Source organism: Schistocerca cancellata, chromosome 6 (genome assembly GCF_023864275.1).
Source record: "Schistocerca cancellata isolate TAMUIC-IGC-003103 chromosome 6, iqSchCanc2.1, whole genome shotgun sequence".
Classification (NCBI taxonomy): Eukaryota; Metazoa; Arthropoda; class Insecta; order Orthoptera; family Acrididae; genus Schistocerca; species Schistocerca cancellata.
This window is the reverse complement of record NC_064631.1, coordinates 386,421,402-386,438,512: the sequence shown is the minus strand read 5'-3', so window position 1 is coordinate 386,438,512 and position 17,111 is coordinate 386,421,402. Positions and strand designations below refer to the sequence as shown.

The 17,111-nt window shown below is 37.2% G+C and overlaps 1 protein-coding gene across 1 annotated transcript in view; it reads left to right on the top strand.

Moving 5' to 3' along the window:
- LOC126190825 (rho-associated protein kinase 2) overlaps positions 1 to 17,111 on the top strand; it is a 201,927-nt gene that overhangs the window by 134,956 nt on the left and 49,860 nt on the right. Inside the window, 2 exon segments of the mRNA XM_049931396.1 lie at positions 15,602 to 15,856; positions 15,987 to 16,256. Of these exon segments, the coding sequence (XP_049787353.1) occupies positions 15,602 to 15,856; positions 15,987 to 16,256 (525 nt within the window).

Below are 17,111 nucleotides of genomic sequence, written 5' to 3'. Positions count from 1 at the left end.
ATACCTGTTCCATGTGTCCATTCAAGAAATCGTATTACAGTACTATCACAGGCATATTCTACACCATAATAGATGAAGCTTGCCTATGAAAACATCTGTCAAATACAGACTCCACTTCAACTTATACATAGCCTTGTTTTTGGACATTACAATCATTCAGATATCCTCCTAAACAAATGCACTGCCTGTGAGGCCAAATGCAGAGCATAGTGCTGAGCATAAGATGTTTTGCTTCAGTTGTTGCTTCACAACCTGTGCCATCTGGAGCTATCCCTTCCCCTCTCCTATTTTGCCCCCTGCTGCATTACACAGCCACTCAATCCACTTTGTCTGCAGGGCTGTGTGTGTGTGTGTGTGTGTGTGTGTGTGTGTGTGTGTGTGTGTGTGTGTGTGTGCTTTTTTTTTTAAAAAAAAAAAGCTCTGAAGAGGGACTTTGAATGATGAAAGCTTATCTACAGTACAGTCTTGTTTGTGTCGACTTCTACTACCTAACACCTCAAATGTACAGTAAATCAGTATGGATAAACTTTTACACCGACCAATGAAAGAATGTACGTCATATTGTGGTAACAGTAATCTGTGTAAAATGATATAACCTTCATATACCACTGTTATGATCAGCATGCCATTTAAAAGCTGTTAAAATGATATGGCTGACCAGTAGATAACTATTTTGTTCATTATACAGGGTGTTCCAAACATTTAAGGTCAAAATTGTACAGATAAAGAACCAGCACGATAATATGAAGATTTCAGGAGGTATGAGGTCTTGAATGGGTGATGTGTGTGGAGTAAGTGCTTGTAAATTGCTTGTGCTTCATAAGAAATAACTATATGCTGCAGTGGCATTGAGGTTATCACACCACATTCATCTGTCGCGTATATCCATGATTTAACCATAGTCTACATTTCATGACTAGATTTGAAGATGGAGCAGTACTTGTTACAATAACGTAAAGAAATGCATTTCTTATTATAAGGTGCAGCAGATTGTAGTGCCTGGAAAGCTGAACAAATATATAGATAAAAGATCTGTAGGAGAAATGTATCATAGTAGATATAAAGTTAGAAAAACTGGGTTGTTCAAGCCAAAGAAAGCTAAATGCACAGTCTGCAAGTACAGTGTGAAAAATACTGGTGGAGCAGCAATTAGACCCCTATCATAAAGATTATGGTTAAGCAATAGATCCAGATAATTTTGAATCCAGAGTTCTGCTCTGTTAATGAGTTATCTACCACACTACTGCATGTGCCAATCTTTCTAAACTTGCATTGCACATGGATGAGTGCTCTTTCAACCATGATGTTTTTGGCTGTTACAGTTGCCATATATGGAGTGGTTTAGTATCCATATATTATGCTCATCTTGGATCACTAGCAGGAATTTTCCCTTGTCGACTTTCGTTCAGGAATTGTATAAGATTGACTAGGAGGACATTATTTGTTGCCACCTCAGTTGCATGCTTCATGTTACCTTACGTTCATTCATGATTTGCTGCCACAGTTGTCAGAAACTGTACTTCATGATCTCCATGAGATTGTGTTATTTCAACACAGTGGTATGATGCAACATCCTACTTTGGTGCTGTGATATTAATGTTCATGAGAACCTGAAGAACAGATACTCTCATCATTGGATTGTAAAAAACTTTTCCTGTGAGATTAATAATTTCATTATTAAATGACACCCTTGTAGGACCTGGAAAGTAAGTAGTTTGTAGAGCTGTAGATGCTTGTCTTCATTATAAAATGTGCAATTGGTAGGTGAGAGTGTGTGGCAAAGTTTTGTCCACCCTTGTGGTGTGTGTCTGGAGGATGATGCTCATCATTTTGAATTTGTTTGAGCTTAAGTATTTTGCTGTAATATGTGTACTGTTTCATGTCAGTAACAGTTTAAATATTGATTTCCTTATCTCATAGTAATCAGTTTATGATATACCAAGTGTATAAATTTGGTCTTAAATATTTGGGATACTCTGTATATTGCCTGTGAGCTCAGGAAGGCTAGGGGCAGATTGCCAACAGATTAATCTTTTGCTGTTGATTGTCACTTAAATTTCAATATTATAATCATTTCATATGAAAACATTTTGAAATAAGTTATTCTATATGGAAAATGTATAAAAATAATATCCTTGTTTTTCACTTAATAGTGTCTTCTTTTATTCCACATTCTTTTATTCTCCTCTCCAGTATTGTTCAGTTGTTTTGTTACTACTAAAAATTTTGTTTCAGTGACAGGGCTTCCTTAGTAACAAATTGAAATGTTTTCTTCTTCTTATTTCTTATTTTCCTATATGTATACTATGCAAAATTTTTAATTACCTTTATTAGTGTTGTAAAATGTATTTCATATTACTGAGATACTCAGCTTTCTACTTCCATAGCTGAATTACCCTAGTGATATTTGAAAATTGAGCTGGTGAACTGATTCAGATTTTTGTCTCATCAACAAACATTTCCTGCTTTTAGGTGCTCTGTATATCAGTTCCAGAAAATATTCTGTACCTCAGGTAAAAGAAGTGTTCCATGCATCAAGATGAGTAAAAATGAGTGAATTTTGCTCCTGATTGTCATCCCTATGTGTTTCTTGTGAGCATGATCATGTGGAATCTGTGATAGTTTTATTTACATAATAATTTGGAATCATTTATTTATGCTTACACAATAGCTTATAAAATACCCCTTGTCTCCCTCACACCAGAAATTTAAAAAAGAAATGTCAAGATTTTTGCACTTGCCTTTTCTTCAGTTGCTAAAGAATAGAGAGACATTTTCTTTTTCTTATTGATGATGGCTCAAAGTTAATTGTCTTAAGGAAGTATGTATACATATCTTTGTTAGACAGTGAACATCTTGGTTTATGTACTTCTGAATAAAACAACGTTGTTCAGTAGCAATTGGAAATGCATGAAGTCACAATTAGATTGCTTAGGTCGCAATGTAGTGTAGAAAGACATTTTTTATTGGGTACTGCTATTTTTAATGTCCTCCTACAAGTTCCTACTTCAGATATGTGAAATATGGAATTTAATGAGAATTTGCATGGTAAGTGTTTATTTGATTAGTAATGACATGTTTTCTAGTGGCCTCTCTCTGCATTAATTGTTATTTTGTTTTATGACAATTTAGTTATTGTTATTACCACAATTTCTGTTGAAGTTAGATGTTATGTTGTATGATACAGTCCTTCAGTGTGTAGTTTTATTAATTTTGGGATTGTGATGAAATGGAATTATGTACATACAACACTAGGATTTAAATGTGAAACTGACAGATCCTTGCATGCTGCTCCATAAAGCTTATTAGTTTACTGCAACATTTACTGGAAGAAGGAGAAACAGAGCTCACACACAAACTGTTTTTTACCTGATACTGCAAAATCTGATATTGAATTCACTTCATACATGACTGTTAATGCGTATGCTGTGGAGAAATGAGTAGCAATTGATCGTGAAATCCATCATTTTGTTGCAGCATATCTAGATTTCAACATAGTCATCTGCACTGCATATAATAACAGGTGACATTTAGTCCAGAGTGTCATTTCGTAAGCAATATTAGGTTGGTGGTGTAGAGCGTACAGGAGTCTGACATGAAGTTCAGTTCATTGTAGACTTCTTTATGCTCTACACTAATCGATATTAAGTACTAAATAAAACATGGGGTGAAATCTACATCTGCTGTAATAAAACGATGGATTTTGCAATTGATTGCTATTCTTTTCTCTATTATCTACATTCAAAGATTACTGAGCACAACGGGATCACATGGATTCCACCGTATTAATGTGTTCCTAAAAATATGTGATATATTATTGATTTGTAAAGTTGGGATAGAAATTTGTTTGAGTTCTCAAAAATGAGAAAGTTAATGTAATTAAATTGGATAGATAAAAAATCTACTCAACAAAGGGCGGCAGAACACTCACGTAACAGACTGTTCAAATTGGCAAGCTTTCGGAGCCAGTGGCTCCTCCTCCAGGCAGAAGGGTTGAAGGGGAAGGAAGAAGCGTGAAGGAAAAGGACTGGAGAGGTCTAGGAAAAGGGGTAGATTTTGGGAAAGTTACCCAGAACCATGGGTCAGGGGAGATCTACCCTACGGGATGAGAAGGAAAGACTGATTGTTGGGGACTGCATTGGGCAAGATTTGAGGTTTTCAAATCTCATCTGATGCAGTCCCACACAATCAGTCTTTCCTTCTCATTCCATAAGATAAGTCATCCCTGATTCTGGGTGACTTTCCCAAAATCTACCCCTTTTTCTAGACCTATCCAGTCCTTTTTCTTCACCCTTCTCTCTTCCCCTTCAACACTTCTGCCTGAAGTAGGAATCACTGGCTCCGCAAGCTTGCCAATTACAACAGTCTTTTACATGTGTGTTCTGCCGCTGCTTGGTGAGTAGATTTTTCATCTATCTAGTTAAATAAAGCTAGTATAAGTTATTTTGAATGCAACATTGTTCTCTTACACACTCCTTTTGATGCTTCGTCAGCATCATAAATTTTTTGTGGTTCAGTACCATTTTAAGTTCATTTTTGCTGCAGCATTCATAACTAGAGTGAAAATTAGATACTTATTGCAGTATGTGTGTGTGTGTGGGGGGGGGGGGGGCAGGGCAGGTGGAGGGGGGTCGGGGGGAGAGAGAGAGAGAGAGAGAGAGAGAGAGAGAGAGAAAGAGCAATATTTCTGGAAAACCACCTATAAATCACATTTAGTTTTCAATGTACCCATTTGTTATTGTATAATCTGAAGTTCCTGGTAAATGATTTCATGTCAGAAGAAAAAGAATCAGTCTGGAACCGTGCCGCTGCTATGGTCGCAGGTTCGAATCCTGCCTCGGGCATGGATGTGTGTGATGTCCTTAGGTTAGTTAGGTTTAAGTAGTTCTAAGTTCTAGGGGACTGAGGACCACAGCAATTAAGTCCCACAGCGCTCACAGCCCCTTTTTTTTTTTTTCAAGGGAAGAAATCCACTGGTACTAGAATAGGAAGTTGGGTAGTTGTTATTGTATGGTGGTGTATTTTCACAAGGAACACTCTTCAATATGGTAGGGTTTTCATGAAAACCAAATGATTTTCAACATTAGAATGGGTAAGTTTTATTGCAGATGATCCTTTTGTAGAATTTTTCTAAGAGTTCTTCGTGGAACAACCCATTGGTAATTTATACTTGAAATATTAACTTCTACCGATGGAGCCTTGACAGTTAAATGTAACATTTTAAGAAGGGACCATCCCAGTAGGAATTAGTTTTGAGAAAAAGACACATCACTTTTACAGAATTGATTTGATTTGATTTGAGTTATGGAGGGGGATGAAAACAACAATAATCTAAGCCCACTGTTGCCCACAGTGAAACAAAGTTTATATGTGTGGTTTCGCTCCCTGTGATCCTAGTAAGCCCTTTGATTACCTGTAAACCAGTGTCCCTCAGGGAATGTATTGAGGAAAGAGAGTCAAGTGCATTGAGGGAAGAGTGTCGTCAGGAGCACGTCTAGCATTTCACTTGCTGTTCTTGTATACTCACTTCCCTCCTTCCACAGAGTGCCTGCTGGATTAGTTGGTACTCTAGTGAGGATCTTATGAAATCTAGCACAAGTAGTTGTACCTTCCACTTTCTCACAGAATACCTTCCAGGAAGACAGCTTCACTTGCTTGATCACAAGGTTGTCTCCTTTCTTCGTTGCAAGGTTGAACAGTCTTCTTACCTACTTCCTATGCACTTCCGTAAATTTGTTCCACAAAGATACATTCCTGTTTGTGCATTTCTAGGTAATTGGGCAGTTTTCTAAATATGAAGTCATAATGTCATATGTCACTGTGTGTGTGCCATTTCCTCAAAATATGTTGGATTTCTAATCGAGGTCCTGACTTACGATGAGCATGAGTTTAGGTCTTTCCCATACGGGTCCCAGCCTATTTCATTAGGATTCCTGTAAATCAAGGTTTGTTTAACACCCATTTCAACCCAAAAAGTAACAAACATGTGTTCAGATTCCATGGCCACATGCCATTGTTTGACGTAACTACCCATTAGAGTGGAACAGAAAGTTATGTCTGTTACTTCTTCCTTTCTTCTACTCCTGGAAGTAAATTTGCTACCCCTGTCCAAGATTTTCAGGCTATTTTCTTGAAGAAATTCAAGTATGTGCTCACCTCTGGTGTTTGTGTTGCTGCTTCCCCACATCAGGTTGTGGCTGTTGGCTTCACAACCAACCAGCAGTTGTTCATTCTGCTGTGAGCAGCTATCTACCAATCTCCTCACTCCCAGGAAAGAATCAGTACTGTCCTTGTAAGGAAGATACGCTGAGACCATTAAATTTCCCTTGTGGTTCCTTCCTCAAATTATTTCATCCTGATGGTAATTAAGTCTCTGGAACAGAGGTCTGCCATCACCATGAAGAAAATTCCAAATGCGTATTCTGGAGTTCTTTAGATTTTTAGTGTAAATCAATGTACCTCCACCTGCTCCTAGACTTAAAACACCCCCTTTGTATAAACAGAGTTCCTAGATGAGGGCCACGTCCACTTGCTATCATCCCAGATGATGACTCAGGGCAGCAGTTGCCTATTTACGGTGTTGCAAGTTTATCTGCAACATTTGCACCCTCCAACCTGCTGCCATGATTTCTTCTGATGTCTTTGATTATTCTGATGACAACCTGCAAGAATCCCAAGTACAGTTTCAGATCTTTTCTCATATTGCCACCAGGGATTTTTTGCCGACTTCTACTGTAAGGGTTAGGGCATCAAATACAACCTTTCAGTGGTTACCTTCCAATTATCTGCTGAGACCTTTTAGTTCTGTGCCCTTATTTTCTCGATCAGGGTCTTCAGAAGAGTGTCCTTAAGAAGTTTTGGTACAAAAAATTTGATCCTTTGTAGTCGTGAAAGGGTCAGCCACTATCTTCACCAGCAGCTTTCCTTCCTCCCGTGGAGATATCATCAGCTATTCCCGTTTCCTCACAAAGATAAGAGAACCTTTGTGCATATAAACCCTCCTGAATTTGGACCCTCGACTTGTGTTGTTGTTCCTCCCCAATCTTCTCAAAGAGAGCTATCTGAGCAAGCACTGCCTACTGTGAGGTGGTGTTGACCAGTGGATATCTATTTGCTGCCTTGGCTTTTTCTGGATCCATTTATCCTGAGAAATGATAGTACCAGACTCCTCCCTTGTTCTCTTTTTTCTTCTCTGAGTTAGAAGGGGTCTGAGTATCCCCTTTCCCTTGTGACAGTCTCTCTCTGGAGATCTTAGGTTCAACACCTTCTAGTTCCCTCCATTTATGTTTTCAGAAATTGTTATTTACCTTCCTTTTCTTTTTGTTCTTTTAGGAGTTTCGTCCTCTTGACCTGGTCCAACTTATCGTTAACAGTTTCCACTTCGTAGACTGCTCTGTCGCCCATTCCAAATGAGGAATTATGAAGTCCCTGAATTTTTGTTTTCTGTGTTCTCCATTTTGGGTATCTTGGATCAACACCATGAAACTCTGTGCGGTGCAGTGCTAATTACGAAGGGAAGTCACCTGGTATCCCAGAGGCTCCATAATGACACATCTTCCCATGTGCCACACACACCTCAACATGGGTCGCTTCACATCTTTCATTGGGTATCTGGAGCTTTGGGGAAGGGGTGTGGAAGTGTGTACGGGAGAGATGGGGTGACGTGGGACACCCTTCATCTAGTTCTTCTACTGAGGAAACCCTGCCAGTAGTTGTACTGCTGCCAGCATAGGCCAGCATAGCCCTCAGCTTCTTGCAAACATGCAGGCCTCTCCAGCCATACAGACAGTGCTTCTCCAAAGTGGTGTCACTTTGAAAGGCTTACAGCATTACTAAACAAGCTTTCCACCAGTAAATGTACAAAAGTCTGTAGGAGTTGTTTGTGAAATTATTTATTGTTTATTGTCACTTTTCATATTTTTCATATCTGTTGCAAATGAACAGGCAAATGTGTTGTCACATCGTGTGAAGATTTATTAACTGAAAATTCTTTCTTAGTTCTCTCTTAGTACTTTAATTTTATTACACAAAGAAAACAAAATGAAGACTATGTGAATAATGGAAACCAGAAAACTCTCATTTCTTCTTAACATTAGGAGTACCATGTGGGTCATTTTTGAGCCCGAGGGTTGTCTAGGACTCTGGCCTCCTCCATAATCATCATAGGACCAAATGCTCCTGTGACTTTTAATCATTTATGGGTTTGTACAACTCACCAAAATATCACCCCACTAGCCAACCTAGAAGTATGAAAAATTTACCTCTTATCCCTGAAGTACCACATGGGTTATTTTTGACTCATACACAGTTTAACACAATTTGTTATCAGTAACACCGATTTTCAGAATGTAAATAGTTTCTGGGCATGCCTCGATGTTATTCAAAGATGTTGCAGTATATTAAGACATTTAGGACAAAAATAACCTGAAATATGAAAAAATCGGGGGTTTGGACGATGCTTCTTTCAAAGCGGCATGTCAAGGAACAGATTTGCTGAAATGTGCAGTCATCAAGAAGTTAATGCAAGGAAACTAATAAATTTTGCATTGTTTCAGAAATATGGATTCTATTTACTGACAACTGTGTTGCCTGCCAAAAGACAAGCAAGAACATGACTGTTGACAACAGCTGTATCCGTGGCAAGTGCAAGTGCCCCGTCATACAGTACATTTCGCATATCCAATAAACCTTATAAGTATGAGATAAGTACTGGCTTTTGTGCAAAGCTGATGGAACTGGTGGATAAGCTGAAACAAAAAGGAACAAGTTTAGTTGGCACTCTTCTGACATCACTCATAGAGATCCCTCCTGTGGTGCGAATTGGAAATGACGTGTTGTATGCAACACACTTATACAAGTTGGGCAACAATCTTCTCACGGTATACCAAGGGGGGGGGGGGGGGGGGAGGGAGAAGTCCTTATTGTGAGTAATGTGCAAGCTAGATTTCAGGTCAATGAGAATACTGAGAATAAACTTTCAGAAACAGTGAGGTTATGCTAAAGGTGGAGTCGATATAGTTGACCAAATGACGAGACTCTAGTGTCCTGGCTGGCACTCACTGATGGCCTGTGCATGTGTTTGACAACTTTCTTGACCTTGCCGTGATCAACGTTCACACAGTTTTTAAGTTACTTATCCCTAACAAGATTTCACAATGAGAGTTTATCCTCTTGAGTAGCAGATGAGCTTGCTAGCCCCTACAAACTGCAGAGAGAAGGCAATCTACCCTTGCAGGCACTCGGTACTAGTGCTGGCCAACCTGAAAATAAAAAAACATTTTCAAATTCAGGCTTCCTACAAAGAACAAAAGGGGACTAAAACATCACATGTATGTTTAAAGTGCAACAATTATATGTGCAGAAACTGCTGAACCAAAACTCTTGTCCAATGTCTGAACTCTGTGTCTTTCCTAGTTTAGACAATTCTGTCCACTTCTTTGTTCCGATATATTTCTGAATCTTTATAATTCTAGAGTGAATTTGTTCTGTGTTTTGGTTCATTGAATGCATTAGACAAGAAAACATGCAGAGCACCTTAGTCACATGCTGCATTTTAGAATCTTTTACAAATAGTTGATACCGTATTTGTCTGTAAAAGTAGTAAAACTATCAGTACTCGTAGAAACAGTATGTTTTGACTCTGTTTCAATATTTTTACAAGTAAAAACTGTGTCACGTTATTTTACTTACTTGTTTTAGATATTTTTGATGAAAGCCTGAGGAAACACTTTTGAAAAATTTAAAATAAAAAAAAAAAATAAAATAAATCTGAAAATTTATCTTTGGTAGTGTGCTATTCATTTTAGAGACCAAATTATCCTTTCTTTACATTTTAGAGACTTCCTAAATGTATTGTTAACATTGTGACACCCAAAACACCACCCAGATACCAATAAAACAGCGGTTACCTGTTGTTGGTAAAAAATGACCCATGTGGTACTTCAATGAAGTACGATGAAGTCCATTACTTCTAGTGTTAAAAAGTCAATTTCCAGGTCCATATAGCAATTCTCAATCTTTAATGTTGAAAACTTCTTCGGTTTCTCTTTTGATACACAGGGGGTATAAATTTAATTTTGACTATTTAATTGGTCTGACATGAGGATATTTCATCAAACAGATATTATCCTAGAGCATCTGTTACCTTGTTGTAGACTATATTTATCTTCTATTGCTATGTAACTGAAAGAAAATTTCTCTTACATTGCACACTTACATCTGTGAAATTGAAACTTTGATACCTGCCTAATGAACGCTTTTTGCTTATCTAGGGAAACTTTTTTTTTTTCGCTATTGTTTTTTTACACTAGTAAAATCTTTAAAATCTTAAGTCCTCTTTTTGCTGACTCAGTGCAGATTTATTATTCTGCTTCCTCCTTGTGAGTTCCAGCCTTTGTCCAGATGAGTAAATTACTTTCACTCTTCTCTTGATTTTGGCCATCTGTGGACTACATGAAGTAACTTCCGTTACTGTGAACTAAGGTTACATTTTGTAGCAAAACTAGAACATGATACTTTTAAATGAACAGTGCGCTTTAATACAGATTGACACACATAACAACAAACAGAGCCAAAGCTCAAATGATGATGATGGTGATGATGATCATGAGAACAATAATAATGATTATAATAATACACTCTCTTAGAGCTGAGAGTTTTCACAGAATACAAAATTAGGTGCAATTGTAAGAGGGGGCTAACAAAGTTAGATTTATCTCTTCCTCTGACTTCGTCATGATGTTATCTTTGTTCCCGATTTTCGATATTTTCAGTGTATGTTCACTGTTTCACTCTGTTCTTTTCCTTCATCTGTGATGTGCTCTTTGACCTTTTACTGAAAACCCCTCAACTTTCTAATCTGGTTTTGAAAAGTTAGCATGTCTAGAACTTCTACTTTTGTAACACTGATTCCTGCTACAACCTTTTTCAGCTTCCCTGATCCAACTGATTTGCATTTTGCGATTAGTGTTGAAGGGGTCAAATATTTTTTTAGACAGGATTTCTGGGGTTCATTCAAATGAAGTGACCATGAAACCAAATTCTCCCTTTCCTGAGAACATAGATAGATTTACAGTTTCAGTGTAGATTTCACCATCACTTCATCTCATTCACATACTCCCAACTTTCCTTGGACTGAATATTTTCTGTTGTAGCTTCCTTTCTTTTTTCTCCAACTCTTCACTTTCTCGTTTTTTGTTGAGCAGTAAACGTTCCATTGCATTAAGTTACTCCAGTTTTATGAGTGTTGTAGTGTTGGAATTTTGTTTGTATTGAGAGTGATTTGTTTATTGTAATTTTCCTTTGATAATTGACAACCCATTTCCATTTTCTGGGCTATGCTTTTGTTTGTTTCTTTATCAAGACTGTTAGGCTGTATTATTTCCCCCAATTACTTAAATTTAGTCAATCGATTCTACCATAATTTTTGCTTAGGAATTTAGGAGCTTTTTTAATGTTCAGTATGAATTCTGTCTTTTCGAAAAAAATTTGTAATCCCGCCTATTCCACTGTGTCTTTCATCAGGATGATTTGCTCAGTTGCTGTAGTGATGTTTTTGGAAAATATTGCTAAATCATCTTAGAGTTTTTAATTACCAATGTGATTCCTTTTTCTTGAAGTTAATTGATCCATTCCCTTATTACCTTTTCCAAAGCGCAGTTGAAGAGCAATGGGGAGAGACCTTCACCTTGCCTTTCATCAGTTTTTATTTCAAATGGTTCTGAAATTTCTCCAAGGTATTTTGTTTTGGACTGTGTTTCTAACAGTGTTTCTTTAATTATTGCCAAAGCTTTGTGGCTGTGCCAAATTCTTGTAGTATATTGAAGAGAGTTTCTGTGTGTACGAAGTCATAGATGTTCTTGAGATTTACAAAGATTATGGCAAGTTTTTTGTTTCCTAGTCAATAGTTGCTTATGATCGCTTTCAAATTCATAATCTGTTCTACACAGGACTGCCCTTTTCTAAATCCCATTTGGTCTTCAGTGGTCTCATGGTCTAATTACTCTTCCAAACAGTTTTGAAGGGCGTTGGATAAGATTTTGTACTTAACAGCCGCTAAAGAGATTCCTGTAGAAGCTACCTTATTTCCTTTTTTGCGTAAAGGGTGTATTTTGATCGTTCTACCGCTGGCATTTTTACCACATACTTCCAAAAGCCTTGTTATTTTTTAGTTCATTAATTATATTCTGAAGTTCAGATTTATCTGGTGGTTTTTAATTTGGAAAAACATTATCAGATTCTACTTTGACTAAAAGGTATCACTTATTTCTCAAAATTGAGTAGCTTCTTTGAAGTACTCTGCTAATAGTTCACATTTTTCTTTATTATTAGTGGCTAGTTCACCTTTTTTCTTTTAAAACATAGACTTCACAATTGATACTTCATTGATTGAGCTTTGAAAGTTCTATAAAAAATTCTTGTGTTGTTACTCTGGAATCTTCTTCAATATCATGTAGAAGAGACTTTTTTAGAATACCATCTTTTCCACACTCTCAATCTGTCTTCCAAGGTATCTTCACATTCTTCATTCCACCATACGTGTTTCTCATTCTTTGTCATTGGACCAGTTTCCTTGGCAGCATCTATTATTTTGGTACTGTTGCTTTTCCAATCACTAGTTTCTATGTTGTTTAGTTTGTTCTGGAATATTTCTTTGTAATTTTGTAATTTCTCTATGTTGATTTTAAATATTTTATTCTTCTGACCCCTAATCTTGTGTTGGGGGAATAAATTTTACCGTAAACTACCATCAGGTAATGGTCCGTTCCAATATCTGCGACTTTCTTTACCTTGGCATTTGTTACTTCTTTAGTGTTTGTACTTGATATCACAACATGATCACTTAGGATCACTCTGAAATATGGATTTGATGATCTTCAAGTATTTTTTATTTTCTGGGGGCTCTTTTTTAAATATGTAGACATCAGTTTTAAGTTGAAAACTTTGCACAGACTAATCAATCTGTCAGTACTTCTGTTGGTTCTTTATGTACCCATTTGTCTGTTGATTTTGCAAAAGATTTTCTTTTTTCCAATGTGAGCATTAAAATCTCCTGACCGTACTTTGTCATTTTCATTTGGGATTTGGGGTACTTCATTTTCAAAGGTTTCCCAAAAACATTCCACCTTATGTGGGTTCTTCCTATTGTTTTCATTTATAGGTGCTTGGTAATTAATCAGTGTGTAATGTTTGTCACCACAGCAGTAGAAGGGGGCAGTCTTTTTGATTGAGAGTAAAAATCTGTCTCAGAGTCTGTCCCTTGACAAATGACAGCAAATACTATTCCTAGATGTGGAACACCTCTTTTGCGCTTCACAACCCAGGCCATCTGGATCCTTCCCTCCACCACCACCTTCTGTGAACTAAGCAGATGGGAGTTATCTTACAACACTTCCTCCCCTCTTGTAATCATCCTGACCTCAGCCTCAGGTAACCCACTGTCCACACACCCTCTATCCAATAATTTCCCTATCCTCTGTCCTGCCTCCCTCTCCCAATTCATGTTGCTAAGTCGCCTTCAGTGTGCACTATTCCCAACCAGCCCCTCAAATTGTGCCTTACTTCCCACCCTTTTCTCCTGCATTCCTAGCCTGCAAAACAGTTGCTTCCCTCTGAGCCGCTAGACACCCACCCCACAGATCTTTTTCCTGCCTCCCACCTCTCTCTACTTCTACCTACCTCAGGTGACACTACCCCGACCACAACCAGTCCACGTGTTGAAATACAGCATTGGCACTGTTAGTCCAGCCAGCACCATGTAAGGGTGTAGGTGTGTGCGTGTGCGCATGCATGTGCATGGACATGGGTGCGTTTTCCTCTATCTCATCAAAGACTAACCCTGAAAGCTAGGAAGTTTTCTGTCTCTTGTGTGTGCCTATTGGCAACTCAGTGCTTCTGCCTTTTTAGTGAGTGATCTCCTTAATCAAAAAATAGTGAAATTCTCCAAGAACTTTCCTACTGCATTCATTTTGTTTTAGATTTATACCCATTACAATCATCATGAGTCATATCTTGAATACTTAGAAAAATCAGTCATACGGCAGTCACTAGCAAAGCAACACCAGCTGTCTTTTGCTGCTTTAACAGTGCGGATACATGCAGTGGATTGGTGTGGGCCCTTTTTCCAATCGAGCAGGGGAACATTGAAATCGAGAGCTTCAAAATAAATACCAACTGCAACCTAGTTGAGAAAGATATAGATACAGTACTCTGTAAACTGATTACAATTGGAGCCAGAATATTTGCAGCGTGTGCTGTGTGATTTTGATCATTCATTAAGCTTAGCCAGTCAATTGAAGAATGTAAATAATACATGTTTCATCTTTGTTTTCACATCTCTCTCTCTCTCTCTCTCATTGTTTTTTTTTCTGTCCACCATCTAATTTGTGCGCCATGATTACTATTCGAGCATGTTTGGAGTCAATTACTTTGTTAATTTCCTTTTTCTTTCTGGGTGAAGAAATGGTGTATAGTTTATTTCCTAGAATTTTGTGTGGATGGTGAAATTAAAATTTTTTGCCTTATCTGAATTATTTTCATGTTTCGCATTACCTCACACCCGTCTCCTTTGCGTTATTGTTTATATCAACCATACAAAGGTTTCTTAGACAGGTCTCCTGAGAGAAGGTTTTCACAATTTGTCAGCCGTTCCATGTGTTGGTTTATGCGAATTTGAAATGAAACGGAGCACTAAGTTTGCTTCCTATGAGCACTAGCAATTGGTACTTTTGTTTGCTAAATTTTTACCCTGGCTATTTAGTATTAAATAAACCATTATTGACTATCCATAAATATTATGATACTATGATCCTTCTTAGTTTATGAGTTATTCAGTTGCCTGTGTTTTGCATCTGCCGTTATCAAAATATGGGCAGTTTGATTTCCATTTGTGCTGAGATGTGAAGTGTTAAAATTAGTCTGTAAAATGTTTTTGAGGAAAGATATCATTTACACCAGTCCTTTTGTGCTAATCACACATTGGATTTGTTTTCTGTGAAATTTCAGTGCTTATACCACAGTTAGTTTAGCCCTGGAATGTTATTTTAGCTTTTTGTCTCTTGTAGAAGCATGTTAATTTTGAATCTACTGGAACAGCCACAGTTCACAGTATTGTAATACTGTATACTTACTGTATTATGAAGTTGTTTCACATTGTAATTATTTTAGTGTGACTGTAGAGCTTATGTGGGCATGTTCCCTATTTATATCTCTAATGCTGTGAAGCTTTTGATGAAACAGAGGAAGAAAATACTTTCATTGTACTTTTAGTGGTACAGATGAAACTGAAAATCAAGGACTTGTAATATAAATACTCCTTCTAATTAAATTTAGTCTTGGTTGTTTTATGTTTAATACATGCATGCATGAGATCATACTGCTCTTCAGTTTCATCTAAATTTTCAAATTACTACTTTTTCAAATTTTCATCATGCACATTAATCATCAAATAGGGTGGTTCTGTATTATGGTGCAAGGATAAGACCTTGTAGCTAAGGAAAGGTAATATCATTTCTTTAGAATGTGATACCATAAGATATGATACACGTGCAGTCATACAAGCTCCTGTACAATCCTTCCTATAATCATATTGTGGTTTCCTCAGGTGAAAGCCCTGCATGGACAGATAGAACAGGAGCAGCAGAAGAAGAATGTCTTGCAGACAGAACTTGGAGTGCAGGCATCAGAAGTCGCTCACTTACGTGCAAGGGAAGCTCAGCTTATTCGTGAAGTAACACAGTTAAGAGAGGGCAAAAAATCTATTGAAGAAGAGCTGCACAAAGTTAAAGCTGCTCGATCTGTGGACGATTTGCAGATGAAGGAGTTGCAAGACCAACTTGAAGCAGAACAATACTTCTCGGTAAGACTAATATGTTTACATACATTTTTCCACATATCTGTTTGCAGTATATACTTATAACATAATAATAAACTTGTGTTTCATCAGTAATATGCTATTCTAACTACTCTAAAATTTCTTTATGTATTAGACATTGTACAAGACACAGGCACAGGAACTAAGGGAGGAGGTGGATGAAAAACAGAGGTCAATACAAGAGCTTGAGGAGGAAAGAGACTCATTTTCTAGGCAGTTGCAGTTGGCTCTTGCTCGAGCTGACAGTGAAGCACTTGCTCGGTCGATTGCTGAGGAGACAGTTGCTGATCTAGAGAAAGAGAAGACTGTCAAAGAATTGGAACATAAAGATCTGATGTCAAAGCACCGAGCTGAACTTGCTAATAAGGAAATAGCCCTAAATACGGTATGTCTGTAGCCTATTTTTCTTGCCATTTCCAGCTTTTTGGTATGCCTTTATGATCTTATTATAATTACTGAGTTTTTATATGCTTATTTTCTCTACATTTATTCTTTTACCACAATTTTTTCCTCCCTTCTACTTCCTTTCACTGAAGGGCAAGCAATTAGAGCTCTTGCATGTTATATTTGTGTGTTATATTAAAGAGATGTACATAAAAATAAAAAGGTGTTTTGTACTCTGTAAATTTGCTGTGCTTCCAAACTGCAATTTTTAGTTATAATGGTGAAGAAAAGTAAAAGATGAAGACTGAAATATGAACGTGGATAACTGAAGGTGTTACTTGTGTAGATTTGAGGAGATTGAATGTTTATTCATGTAGACAAATACTGATGTAGATGAAGTAGGTTATCCAGTATTAAAATCTATGCAGCTTTAAAAGATTAAAACTTGGGACAGTTAAGATAGAAAGAATAAACAGAAGTGCAAGTGGAATTGATGAGACATCCAAAATTAGATTTGAAAAAATTGAAAATTTGGGGAATGAGATGTGCTGGGGATTTAAGGTAACTGCAGAGAGGTTTTCTAAGAGCTTCATCTCTTCATAGTGGATGTATTTGTGTTAAAGGAAACTTAAAAGAAAGTAAAAGAAATGGTAGAAACAAATAGGTATATCCCTAATGTATAGTATCATGTGATACCAGGGAAGGTCAATTAAAATGTGTTAAAAAACTAGGGTTGTAAAAAAAATGACTCTCACATGCTGCTATAGAAATTTATATCAGAGATTTAGTTTTAATTTTTCTGTACACACCAACAGTGAAATAATAATTCAAAGCATGTTTGATTATGTGGCATTTC